The 14561-nt window shown below is 43.0% G+C and overlaps 1 protein-coding gene across 6 annotated transcripts in view; it reads left to right on the forward strand.

The window, feature by feature from the left end:
• EPS8 (EGFR pathway substrate 8, signaling adaptor) overlaps positions 1–14561 on the forward strand; it is a 195739-nt gene that overhangs the window by 138837 nt on the left and 42341 nt on the right. For all 6 annotated transcript variants that reach the window (XM_061638501.1, XM_061638499.1, XM_061638504.1 and 3 more), the window contains 5 exons: positions 1063–1224; positions 1504–1653; positions 9176–9258; positions 10749–10885; positions 12964–13037. In XM_061638501.1, coding sequence (XP_061494485.1) covers positions 1063–1224; positions 1504–1653; positions 9176–9258; positions 10749–10885; positions 12964–13037 — 606 coding nt within the window. The remainder of the gene's footprint in view (positions 1–1062; positions 1225–1503; positions 1654–9175; positions 9259–10748; positions 10886–12963; positions 13038–14561) is intronic.

A 14561-nucleotide genomic window follows, 5' to 3' on the forward strand; every position in this document is an offset into this window, starting at 1 on the left:
AGGGCAGTCCTTCTGTCAGCCATATGGTGCTGTGATGTCACATGATTAGGTAGACTAAAGCAGATGTTGGGGACCTTGGGCCCTCCAGATGTTGTTGAACTGTAACTCCCATCAGCTCCAGCAAGCATGGCAAGCGGTCAGGGATTATGGGAGTTGTAGTTCAGCAACATCTGGACAGTCAAAGGTTCCCCACATCTTCTCTAAGAAGCTCAAGGTGGCATATATGGTTCTCCCCCTTTCCAGTTTATCCTCTTCCCTGTGAGGTAAGTTAATCTGACTAGCCCAAGATCACCCAGTGAGGTTCATGGCCAAGTGGGGATTTGAACCCTGGTCTCCCAGGTCATTGTCCAGCACTCTAACCACTACACGACAGTGCCTATATTAGTTGGTGCCTGCATTGTAGCGTGATGCCTTGATCTCAGGAAACTAAGATACTGTTCCTGTTTTATTGTATTGTTGATGTTGTATTTTGTTTTATGTCTATTGTTTTTATGTATTTACTGTTCCAACCCGCACTGGGCACTTAAGACAAAGGGTGGGGTACAAGTTATTTTAAAACAAACAAATAAGCAAAACAAAAACATTATTCCAGTTTTTTATATATGTATTATGTATTTTATCTGTGTATATATAACTACAAAAAAAGTCAAGATACCTTATACACAATTTATACACAAAACAGCTTTAATATGATAACTTTATAAAACAATACCGTAGCCCAGTGGCCAATAGGTTGATCTTCTTCTGCAGTGACATTGACAAACCGGATACATGTGGATATATAAATCAATTAAAATTATTATTATTTATTTGTCAGTTGCTACAGAAGATTATATCATTATTATTAGCACTATCATTTTTAAAACAATATTTAATTTGCATTTATAACCCACTTCAGAAACATCAGTATCATTATGATTAGCACTATCATGATTGTCACTGAAATATATTTTTGAAAGAGCCCTCCCCCCTCAATAAAGAAGTAAATGTTCTCCTGGCCCCTCTTTAAATCATGCCCCTCTTTAATCTGTTTTTCTCTGCTGCAAATCCATTGCCCATCAGCACTTGACTACATTTGTTTTGGACCGGAAAGAGGCCATGATCACAGTAGACGATGGAATAAGGAAGCTGAAACTGCTGGATGCCAAAGGCAAGGTGTGGACGCAAGATATGATTCTCCAAGTGGATGACAAAGCTGTCAGTCTAGTGGACTTAGAATCAAAGGTAAAAAAAAATAATAAGAAGAAAAGCCCCTTAAATGTGTGTACTTATTTTTAAAATTGTGGTGAAAAGAGAATTTGCCATGGGGTGAGGGGAAAACCATTTTTCAGGCTTTTTTATCCTTTCTGATAACTGCTTCCCAGTTCTCACTGGGTGAGTAAATAGTACATAAGTCACAGAGTTTCTCAAACTTCAGTGCATTGGGGCTTTAATTTGGTGACTTTAACCAATAATTGAAGGATTTTCTCCTCTCTTCTCCCCCTCCCACAATCTTTCTCACAGAATGAACTGGAGAATTTTCCCTTGAGCACAATTCAGCACTGCCAAGCTGTGATGAACTCATGCAGTTATGACTCCATCCTTGCCTTAGTTTGCAAAGAGCCAGCCCAAAGCAAAGCAGATCTTCATCTTTTCCAGTGTGATGAGGTCAAGGTAAGGCAAAAGACAGAAATTGAGAGCACGAGGCTTTTAACATGGCTTTACTTTGTTGCACTTGCTTGCTTTTCTCCACTCTGTAGCCTTCATACTATTCAAAAGTATGTAAGAATTCCTGGCTTGCCAAGTAAGGTTTTATCTCTGTGTAGTAAGGCTTGTATCCAGCTAAATCATACACATAGTAGACTTATTAAAATCAATGGACCTAAGTTAGCCATGCCTATTGATTTCAGCGAGTCTGCTCCAAGTAATACTCAGCTGGATGCAGCCCTAAGCTAGTTTATACACCCTCTCAGACCACCCTCAATCCTCCATTCAGGCAAGCAAGAAGTATTATCAGTGTTCAGGGACACACTCCAGCCAGGCAAAGACATTCACGGAAGGATGCCAAGTAGAGGTAGTTAAAGGGTGTGGCCTAGGGAGAAGGGGCGTGGTGTGGGGAGAAGGGGTGTGGTCTGGGGAGAGGCCTGGAGGGCCGCATTTGGCCCCCAAACCTGAGGTTCCCCATCCCTGGCCTTAAATACCTGCTTGTTTAAATATGCTTTTAATTGTGAACCGAAGAAGAGCCTGCTGAATCAGACCAAAGATCTGTCTACTCCAGCATTTTGTTCTCACAGTGGCCAGACAGATGCTTATGGGAAGCACACGAGCAGAAGATGGGGGCAATAACACTCCCCCTGCTCATGTTTTCCCCAGGAATTGGTATTCGGAGGCACACTGCCTCTGATGGAGATTCCACATAACTGCCGTGACTAACTGTTAATTACTCTTTAGCTGTACTTTTAACCGTTGCTGCCATAGAGTGAAATGTTTTTAACATTGTCACATGTATTTTTACCTTTTAAATTGTTTTATGACTTCATTTCTGAGCTGCCTTGAGAGAGCTTTTTTTTCCCCTTGAAAGGTGGTATAAAAATATTTAATTACTTAATTTATCATGTACGGCCAGCATTCTGTTTCCAACAGAGGCGAGCCAGATGTATGATTGTGTTGTTGCCCTGCAACCACAATAGAACTTCTCAGTGATGGCTCCCCATTTGTGGAATATGGTCCCCAGGGAGGCCTGCCTGGAGCCATCACTGTCTGTTTTTAGGTGCCAGACAACAACATTTTTATTCATCCAGGCTTTCAGACCTTAATTTTCTACTGATTTTTTCAGTGGGGCAGGGTTTAGTTGGATCTCCTCTTTTATGTATATTATTGGTGTATCTTAGGTTGATTTGTTCTTGTGTTTACACTTGTTTTTAATATTTGTTTTTGTAAGTCACTTTGAATTCACCTTTCTGGGGGGAAAAGTGACTCATAAATATAAATAACAATAACTCCCGTCAGTCCCAACTAGCATATCTGGTAATCAGGGAAGAGTTGTAATCCAGCAACATCTGGAGGGCACCAGATTTCTCAGCTATGCAATAAACCATGGTTTGTCAAACTGAGGTCATTGAAGTCTAAACAGCACCAAAGTGTGATATGATCGTTACCTGAGTAGCTCAAGCCACCTGCAGGCCTAGCTCATTTTCTGGGCACATTACATTTTTCACCTGCTCTAATATGTGAAAGAGCTCAGCTGAGCCACTGCCCCCCAGATTTCCATGTTGAAGTGCCAGGCTAGGTTACTCTGCTATACTGAAGCGATTAGACGGATCTGAGAGGTGACATTCTGCTTTCTTCTGAATAAGTCACTCATGTAAAATACTGAAGAGAGAAGTCTTATTTAGGGCTGGAATGTCTGTTTTGCAGCTTTGTATATGGCTGGAGTTTTATTTTATCTTTTAGTTTCTTGTGATGAGTCTGTAAAATATGATATGCAGCAAATATTGACAATCCTGAACAAATTTTTATCAATATGTCCAAAACCTAAAAGGTACACCGGTGAGTGTTGATGCTTGTCAGCACTTACTGGTGAATATTCCCAAACTGGGAAATAGATTGTGACTATCAAGCATTCCCCTGTGTACCTCTTGAGTTGTTGGACATTCATCGAATGTGCCTGCATTGTCAATGTTCATCAGATTTGGAGCATGAAATCTGAACAGATGAAAAGCATCTTCCTTCAAGTTTTAGTATTGTATCTAACCAAGTTCTGCCCAGAGTAGACCTATTGAAATTAAGAACATAAGAGCCTGCTGGATCAGGCCAATGGCCCGTCTAGTCCACCATCTTATTCTCACAGTGGCCAACTAGGTGCCCATGGGAAACCTGCATGCAAGACCTGATGAATGAACCTGAGTTAGTCTCACATCCATCAGTTTCAATGGGTCATCTCCGAGTATGACCGGTGGTTGGATGCAACCTTTAGAAAGCAAATGTACAAGGAGTTCATTTTCTTTTCCTGCCCCTATTCTTTTATTTCATTTTTGTATATATCACACAGTATGGCCTCTTGCAAATCTGAAGCTGTTGGAATTGTTCCAATGATAGTAAGAGGGAAATGTCTGACTGCCTAACAGAATCTGTTTTCTCAGGACAATGGAAGCAGACTCCAAGAATATGTCAGAGTTACAATATGTTAGGAGATCATAATCTTGAGTGTAAGCAGGCAACTTCCAAACTATCTTCTAAGTGATAATTGCATCCATATAATTTTGTTTCTTTCTTGCATTTTAGTTTCTTTAGGAATAGCTTTTCTGGTTAGATGAAAGGTCCACCCAGCAATCTAAGAATGGCTAATCTGGTACTTCTGGGCACTCGCTAGCAGCACATTAAGGAAGCCTTGTAAATAAGCCCACAAAAGTTACTAGTCTGCAGAAGTTTTGACTTGCCTGCTAACAAGCTCATATCATGCATTTCCATGCTGGGTACAGAGGACAGGAAGTCTGTTCCTCCATGAGCCGGCATGGGAACACCAACTATTAGCCTCTTATCAGGCTATTAAATATATTGCTTTCTAATTGCCCTCTTCTAAGAGGACTGAAAGAGGAAGTCAGTTGGCTCAAATCCCCTTCCACCAGGCCACTTGGTTTCCATGCTGGTTGCAGAGTTAGGGATGAAGGATCTTCCTTGTCTAGTCTGCTCCGCTAGATGCGTAGAATTCCCTGCACTTCCCTGTCTGGAATTCCTGGTTGCCTTTGGCTTCTAGGTCAGTTAAATACAAGGCAGCATTAAAGTGCAAAACTGTGCTGTTTGCCCGCTGATACTACAGTCACCAAGAGATGAGCATGCATGTGTGAACCAGCCCCAAGTTGTCCTGTGTCCTGGGAATCTGAGTTCGCATTTTAGTAACATTTATCTGTCAGTTTACCATTTTCTAGCAGTTAAGTCATCGGACTTTTCTTCTAGCAAAGGTACAGATAAATGTATAGTAGGCTGCAGTTCTTCCTGTCTTTGATATCTCCAACGGATTGGATGAGTGAATTAACAGTAGCCATCCTATGTGTGATTGGATGAAGTTAAGCAGTCTAAATATTTGGTCATCATGCCTGTTGCTTCCTTGCTTATGTTTAGAAAGAAAACAAATACCAGCTTACAATACATTCATTTAGCATAAATGCGTGCAATGCTTGCTACCTGTGATCCTCGTACAACTCCCATCATCTCTGAACATTGGCTATGCTGGCTGGGACTGATCAACTCCCGTTACCAACTTCTAGAGGGCCACAGGCTCACCATCCCTGATTTATATGTTTAGCATGAATCAGAACCTGTTTTGAGTACTGTATTTTTTACATAAAGAGTCCCTACAGAAGCAATCTGACTGCTGCAAAAAAATGGGGGGGGGAATGGCACATAATAACACCCCATGGCTTGTCTTTGCAAGATCAAATAGTGGTGAGCCCTGGGCTCGTCTTTGTTGTGCATTATGAGAGAGTAAGATTGTTAGCTCCACATCAGGTTTGTGGCAAACCATTGTTTGCTGTTTGTTCAAATATAGCAAACTATACTGTATGCACACCATCATTTGCCCTCAGACTTAAATCCCAAACCATGATTTCTCCACTGCTGCCAATCTTCTGCTGTAGTGTGCAGCTGCAGGAGACTCTCTGATACCTTCCAAGGAGCAGCCATGTCCAGTTCATGAAGGACAGAAGCTCAACAGGCTTAGTTTCTTCCTGTGCAAGGATGAGGGAGAAATTTGATTCAGTTAGCATTTGAAGCCAAATCTATCAAATTCACACTTTCTGAAACAATATGAGAACTGAAACACAACCATCCTTCAAATCTCACACTTATCCAGATTTTGCAAGGCAGTTCTCCAACCAACCAGTATTTGCAAAAATGCATATATTAGGGGGAAATGTGCATAAAATGAATGAGTTAGTGAAAATAACATTCAACAATGCATTATATTAAGAGAAATTGCTTGCAAAAATGTGTAGATTTGTCAAAACAGCATACAACAAGGCCTTCTCAGTGGTGGCCCCCCACTTATGGAATGCTCTCCCCAGAAGGGCCCAACTGGTGCCATCATTATGTTTAGGCGCCAGGCAAAAACATTCCTCTTCCCCATGACATCAGCTCTTAAATTTTTGGAGGGGTTTTGGAGGGTTTTGATGTTGTAGCCTTTTTTAGGGGATGGGTTCTACCATCTTATCCATGTATTATTATTTTTTGTAACTTTCTCTTTGTGTTATTGGTTTTAATCTTTTTTGATGTCACTTTGTGTTCATTTTGAAGAAAAGTGACTAATAAAATTAATAAATATAAAAAATATTCAGAGAAATTCACACTAAAATGCTGAAGAATTTTCATGAGGATTAAAAAAAAAGAATCCACAAATTTCTGCAGAAATGTGGAGAGCTGAATTTAAGATTGGAAAAATGAGAAGCTGAGAGGACCAAAATTTACAGATCCTTCCATCCCTGCTCTCTGGTAACTGAATGTATGCCCTTGAGCCTGAAGATGGGAAGTTTGAAAATCACTGACGCAGCACATTAATAAGATGAAATCAATAAGATGACAATCAGAACCTTATTTCAGCATCTTGCTTTGACACGGCAGAGGAGCATAATCAGCTCCGAGCTAGAAGTGCCTGTTAAATTGTGACGCTCTTGCCTGACTGGTAAAGACTTGGATGAGAATGTGATAGTTTTGGCTTCCAAAGTAGTGCAGAGAGCACTGACTAATATTGGCAAGCTACTCTTGGACATTTTTTGAAGAGCAGCTGTTCTGTATTTACTTGGAAGCGGAGCATTTGCTGTGTGCGGAATATCTTTTTTCCCTTCTTTTTTTGGTGCTGATGTGCCAATAACCCTGAACAGAGCTTGGCTTGCTGCCATCCAGCATCCATAAATATTATTGACTCCTGTGTATAACAATAGTTCTAAAATGATTAGCATGTAATCACATTTAAGCTGTGAGCAGCACGCATGTTGCAGAGATGTAATCGAGTTCTGCAGGGAGAAACAAAACCCAGATCATCATCATTTATCCAAGTAGCACAAAGCATATTAAAACACACACACACTTTGCCTGCCCTTTTTTATTCCTCTTTTCTTCCTGCGGGGCAGTTGGTGGCAGTTGGCCCTGTGAGAGAGGGGGCAGTTGAGCAGGAGCAGGCTCCTGATGTGTTCTCCACTTGCCTGGGGTCCTGCTTGTGGGGCATTTGGGGAAACTGGCCCTGTGGGACAGCCGAAAGCAATACCATTGGAGCAAGCTAGGTATGGTGACTTCTCCTGCCTGTTTTGCTCTCCTTTCTTTCCCGCAGGGTAGTTAGTGGTGGTTGGCCTCTGCAGGAGGAAGAGCAGTCCAGCTGGAACAGGCTGTGATGACTTCTTTCCTTGCCCTATTCAGTGTGTGAGAGACAGATGAGATCTGTGGCCAATGCAGGATGAGCAAGTCCTTAAGATTCTGGGAGTGGGTAGCTCAAAGTACCAAGCTCCACTCCCCAAAATAAGAAGCTGCCTTATATCATGTCAGTCTGTCTGTTCAACTTGCCCAGTATTGTCTGCTCTGACTGGCAGGGGAGCTCCAGGTTTTCAAGCAAAGGTCTCTCCCCTTGCCTGCTGCCTGTTACCTGGAAGCACCAGGGATACAACATGAGACTTCCTACATGCAAAGCAAATGCTCCACAATTATTTATTTGGTACATTTTTACCCCGCCGTGCTTTCACCATGGAACCCAAGGTGGCATACATGTGGTTCCCATCCAGGCGCTGACCAGACCCAGACCTGCTTAGCTTCAGCAAGGTGGTGGCCTCATGTGCCTTCAGACCATAGCCTGGGACTAGTATTGAGTTCTCATCCTGCAGTGATCCAGGGATGAGATTATAGCATCTTGTAAGACTAGAATTCAGGATCATTCAGTAAAGTTGACTGGCAATACAATCAGGACAGACACAGGAAGGTGTTTTTTTTCCCCACCACACCATATGTAATAAATGTATGGAATTCAGTGCCATGAGATGTGGTGATGGTGACCACTGGTTTAGATGGTTTTGAAAAAGGTATAGGCAAACACATGGAGGCAGTGGCAGCTGGTGGCTCCATGTCAGTGGGGCAGTGGAACCTGCTCCAGGTTTTAGTCTGAACTTTCAAGCATCTTGGACAGCTCCTTGAAACTTCAGACTAAAACCTGGAGCTGATTCCACTGCCCCACTGACATGGAGCCACCAGCTGCCACTGCATGGAGGATGGGTGTTATTGGCGGCAATCAATAATTACGGCTCTATGGAACCTCCAGATTCTAAGGCAGTGTGCCACAATTTGTTTATTTATTTTATTATTTATTATGTCCCACCTTTCCTCCAAGGAGCTCAAAAAAAATTCTCCTCCATTTTTTATCCTCACAAGAGCCCTGCGAGGTAGGTTAGGCTGAAAGACAGTGACTAGCCCAATGAGCTTCATGGCCAAGCGGGAATTTGAACCCTGGTCTCTCAGGTCCCGGTCCAACACTGTAACCGCTATACCACACTGGCTTAATTCCAGCTACAAGCAATCAACCATGGGAGAAGAGGGCTGTTGCTTTCATTCCATGCTTGTGGACTTCACTGGAGGCATCTGGTTCGAAGCAGAATGCTGTAGTAGATGGACCTTTGGTTTGATCTGCCCGGGCCTTTATGTTCTTATGATACCTGTTAGGGATAGGGAAGCTGTGGTCCTCCAGATGTTTTTGGGCTACAGCTCCCACCATCACTGACTATTAGCCATGCTGTCTGGGGAGTTATGGCCCAACAGATGTGGTAGGACTCCAAGGTCCCCATCCTTGGTCCAGGGGTCTCCACTTACTAGTCCTGTGTGTGTGATACCCAGTGAATTTTAAGCACCAAAATTGATGGCTGAGTAAAACTTGCTCTGTTCCAGGGACGAGGAGTCAACATTCTCCGTAACTTCTTCCTCCTTTCAGGAAGTTGTACCGCTAGGATAAATGATGCAAAATAATATTGAAAAATGTGTTTAATCTGCAGAATCTATTCAGCTGGCCCAGTTCCTCTTGTCTCTCTGTAGAATTAGCAGAACTGTCCTTAGGGCAGAAGTTTGATTTTCTTGGTGTGGCCTTGCTTTTAAGTTCTTACGGTGTTCAATACATAACCTACTCAAATTTTCTGTCTTTACCTATTGAGCTGCTTCTGCTCCTGCTCAGGCTAACTTTATCCATGAAGATATTGAAAGTGCAATCAGCGACAGCAAAGGGGGGAAGCCAAAAAGGAGACTTGAAACCCTCAGGTAACAATTAAGGCTTGTTTTGCAAATGATATCATATGCTCCTAATAGTGAGCGCAGGCAGTGAGTGCCATTAGAAGCAGAGCCAGCATGCAGCAAATGAGAAACAAAAGAGGCATGAGCATGCTTGGGGGACACTTGGCATGCTGGAGGCAACCTTGGGGCCTTAGTCTAAGACAAACCTGGCAGGATGGAGATAGGAACTCCACACCAAATATGCATAGGGTTGTATCCAGTGCTCTGTACGGGTAATTCTGCTGGTGCAGCAGGACTTTCGTTTTCTCTCCTCCCCCTGTGAGCCCCAAAATCTGCTCCAGAGGGTCCCCCGACCGTCTAGAGCAGATTTGGGGAGGGGGGCTGGAGGCGACGAGGGAGAAGCTCTACTGCACTCACAGAAGACCATTGCACCACTCTGGATCCAGAGTGTCGTGCTGCACACTAAAAATATTAAACTTGAACAAGCAGAGCTAAATGCTTTCACTTACGTTGCGTTATTTATTCTGCAACACCCTGCTTGAGCTCCTTATGGCTGATGGCACCCAGGGGTATATATGTGTGAAAATGAGCAGTAACATTTCGTTGCGGAACTCAGGCTTATAGAAATGTTGGCAATCCCGAGCATTCTCCAAATTTTCTTTTGATGGCACTCTTCAAGTTGTGCGTGGGCACTTGGTCTCTCTCCACAATAGCTTTACACTCCTTAAAATGCACCATGCGCACATACCAAACCCCGTCTGCAAATTTTTATGGCCTTTTCACATGGATTAGTGAAACCTAATATACATTCTGTTAAATTCTTGGAAAAGAATGTTACTTTGCTCAAAATCTGTAAGGAAAATGTATCCATTCATTTTTTATTTTTTTAGTCATGTGTTTTGCTTTTAGATTGGCATCTGTTCTGTAAAGAAGTTGATGTTGCTTTGAGTCGGAAAGTGCCTACTATTCGGCCTCATCGATACATATTTATAATTTATTGAAGTTGCTCTGTGCTCCTTCCTAGAGAGAGAGAGAGAGAGAGAGAAATGACATGTATCTGAGAGTTCAGAGGATGGGGGTTCCTCCTCCCCCACTTGCTGATAAACAGGGGCCCCCAAGCAGTGGTCCATGGATCACCAGTAGTCCATGAGTTCTATGCAGATGGTCTGCAGCATGCCAGTGTTAAATATTCATAATGATTTTAATTGTATTCTTATTGCTGCTTTTATTTCTCACAGTTTGAATTCTATGGAATGCAAATTGTAATACAACAAAATACAGTGTGAGAAATAAAAGAAGCAGTAAAGATCCAATTAAAAATCAATGTAAATATTTAACGCACATTACAATTGCTGCAACGGGCAGAAAAATCATGAAATGGTCCGCCAAGACCACCAGCAATTCACAAGTAGTCCATGACGGAGAAAAAAGTTTAGGAACCGCTGTAATAAACCGTTGAGAGACGAGATTTCATTTTCTTAGTGTTTCACTTTGGATTTGTTGTGTCTTCTGCCTAGGATGATTTCCAAAGCTGATATTGCCATTCCTCCACCCCCGAGAGCACCAGCTCCTGTCCCCCCAGGTACTGTGACACAGGTGGATGTCAGAAGCCGGGTAGCTGCCTGGTCCGCTTGGGCAGCCGAACAAGGGGATTGTGAGTATTGCTGAAAGTGTGAGATAAGCTTGTAAGCCAGAGACTGGCAATGCTGCGTGGCAGGCCTGTTAAGAACATAAGAACTTAAGAAGAGCCTGCTGGATCAGGCCAGTGGCCCATCTAGGCCAGCATCCTGTTCTCACAGTGGCCAACCAGGTGCCTGGGCCTTGGGCTGTATGCAGCACACTGACCTTGCCCGGGACAAACGTCCTTGTGGGATATAGACAGGGCTGTCTATATATTCCACACTAAAAATACTTTCTTTAATTGTTTATCAAGAAGAGCAAAATTCTGCTTACACTTGCTTTGCATTACTTATTCTGCTTTTTGTGCATATGCACAAAATTTAGTCTGCAGTATTTTGCACACTGACCTGGAGGAAACTCTATTGAACACAATGGGACTCTGCTGTAATTTTCTTGTCACAATGAAAGGCAATTAGCTGTCCTGAACAATGAAGTCCCAACTTCTGAAAATCTTATCCAGTCACTGTAGCTCCAAAGATTTCAGCAAGCATTACCCATTTCAAACATATCTTTATAGCTGTGAGCACCTGAGGTTACTGGTTGATTGGTAAGTGTGTCTGGGTTCACAGGTAACTAAGCCCAGGTTTGTTTTAACCATGGTTGTTGAACAAACCAGAATTAGTCTTGCAAATAAAGTAACCACTGGTTGCTTTCTCTTAACGTTGGTTTCATTTTCTAAATTTCCTCTTGGCTCTATAGCTGGGTGAGCATTAGGGGCAAGACACTGAAACAAATCAGGATTATGCCAGGATAGCAGTTTTGGATGTAATGAGAAAAGATGGTTAATGCACAAGCCAAGATTTGTAATTCAACTTCGAACCATGGTTTCATATTCTAGTTTGTTGGTTGCAAGCAAACCATAGTTAGTTGGCTAGGGTGGTTTGGAACATACAGACAAACCACAGTTTAGCTTAGTAGCATGTGTGAATCAGATCTGTGTGTTTTTAAATGAAAGCTGAGATTCTTGGGAAGCTGAGTCCTGCTCCCATTACCACATTTTGCACTCCTGCAGGATCTCAGCACACTGACATCATTAGGTATGGAAGAGTGGACTCTAAAGTTTGCCTGCTGAGTGTACTTTATGTCAAATGCAAACCATTTTTACCAGGCCAGCAATGGAACACATGCTTTGCATGTAGAATATCCCAAGTTCCCTCCTGCCTTCTTCATTTCAAAGGATCTTGGGCAGGAAAGGTAGGAAAGACCTCCGTCTGAAATCACCAAGAGCTGTTGCCAGTCAGAACAGAAAATGCTACTCTAGATAATCCAGAGGTCTCTGTCAGGGCAAGACTCCTTTTTATAGGGGCAGCCAGCATGGTGCGTCCAGATGTTGTTAGACACCAACTCCCATAAGCTCCAGGCAGCGTGGCCAGTGGTCAGGGATGATGGAAGTTGGAGTCTAACCATTTCTGTAGGGCACCATGTTGCCTAACCATGACTCAAACTGTTTATAAAAGGCTGTTAATAATCAGACTGTTATTAAAAGTGTGTGCTTAATATTATATTATAAGCCACCCTGGTAATGTGAACAAAGGATGGGATATGCATTTTACTGATAAAATAAATAAATACAGGGTTTCTGCACAACTCAAGTGTGTCTGTGTAGCTTGTCTCCAATGCTAGTCATACGCAGAATAGATCCACTGAAATTAAGGGTCATGACTAACTTAGGTTCATCAATTTCAATGGGTCTGCTCCAAGTAGAGCTTAGTTTGATTATGTGCCTTCAAGTCGATTATGACTTATGGCGACCCTATGAATGAGCAACCTCCAACAGCATCTGTCATGAACCACCCTGTTCAGATGCTTAGTTTGATATGACCCTGTATTTTAACGGTTTGTATCATCTATGGAAATGGGCATAGAACTTGGCTTATTATCATGACCCTTTTCACGACACTGCATGCAACTACACATCATCTGTGAGGGATTAAGAAATACCCTTCCATTTCTGGTATTGTGGGTTCCGTGCATGAGGCAGTCGTTGCATGATACAAACCCTTTTGGTCCTAGCCCTGTTGAGTGAATCAATTGGTATGCTTCTTTCCTTAGTTGAGAAGCCTAGGCAGTACCACGAGCATGAAGAAAGCGCTGAAATGATGGCAGCCAAGATCGACAGAGACGTTGTAAGTGAAAGACGTGTGTGTGTGTATGTGTGTGTTGTCTCTGCGTTGCCCAAATCTGCTAGGGAGTTGGATGCTAGACCCATATTCTATTCACAACAACTATCTGTCCACACCCAAAGAAGAGCTTTGTGAGATGGGAAGAGAGATAATGGATGCCGAGACCTCTTGTTCCTGGATTCCCTAAGAGCCACATCATGAGTTTACATTTCCGAGGGATCCAATCCACCTTGAATTCGTGCCCCAAACCTCAGATATATACATGGAGTTGAATAGTCACCCTCTTCCTTCTTTTTTTCCATTCTTGGCTTCTGCTCACCAATTTATTTATTTATTTATTAAATTTCTATCCCACTCATCCTCCCAAAAGAGCCCAGGATGTGTGTGTGACAAACAGCAAAAAAAACCCTAAACTATTTTATTTTATTTTATTTTAAAATCAGAAACATCTGAAAACATTTAAGCAGTCACATATTTTCACAGTTAATTCAGGGTTGCCAGGAACAATATCTTTCAGCCATCAAATATCTGGGTGAGCAGGAATCTTTCAAAATTCCTCCAGCATATTAATACAGAGGGAGTCAGATGTACCTTTGCCAGTGAGGGCATTCCATAAGTGGAAGCCACTACCGAAAAGGCCCTGGCGCAGGTCAGTTCCAACCAAGCAGCCTTCAGTGGCAGCTGCAGAGCTAATCTTGCTTGACTGCTTCTCTTCCATGCACACATAGAGTCCTTTTGAAGGTTCTCAACCTCTAGAGAGACATCAGTGTCCTCCTGATGGAGTTACCACTTCTCTGTTGCCAAGGCAACCAAGGCAGGGGTCCTCCTGTGTCCATTCTCTGGGTTAGCTGGCAGTCTGGCTCCTGACTTGAGGCCTTCAGCTCTTCCCTGGGCTTTTTCACTACCACAGAGCCCTGGCCAGCAGCAGGAGGCAAGTTGCCTCCTCCGTGACCATGAAGAATAACAGACCCAGGCAATGTTACATTTGTGTTTTGTTTCCGTTCAACGCTCGTATTTCCAACAGTAAAGGCATAAGGGGTAAAAGGAAGGCTCATATCCATAGACCTGAATTGGGTGCATGCCAGAGAGTTCCTGATTGGCTGAGACTTTCTTGCACAAACCCAGTGTGTTTCTGAGAATGTGAGTCTGCCTTTCACATTTTTTGCATGTTTCCTAGAGTACCTGCAACACCATTGCTGCATAAAGTGTGAAGCACTTGGATCTGGTTAAGAAATATACCATACAGCTCTCTCTCGCTCTCTCTCCCCCCCCCCATGGAGAAAATGACTGGATTAGGGAGCTTTAGCAGAGGCAAGGAAGAATGAGGTGAAGGATGTAGAGGATGTTGTGAAACCACAAGGCAACAGAGCTAGAAGGGGCAAGACAATCAAGCGCATAGACCACCCTTCCCCCAGCCTTGGGTCCCCAGACGTTGTTGGACTACAACTCCCGTCATCCCTAGCCAGCATGACCAATGGTCAGAGATGACATGAGTTGTATTCCAACAACATCTGGGGACCCAAGGTT

The sequence above is a fragment of the Rhineura floridana genome, chromosome 8 (assembly GCF_030035675.1).
Source record: "Rhineura floridana isolate rRhiFlo1 chromosome 8, rRhiFlo1.hap2, whole genome shotgun sequence".
Lineage (NCBI taxonomy): Eukaryota > Metazoa > Chordata > Lepidosauria > Squamata > Rhineuridae > Rhineura > Rhineura floridana.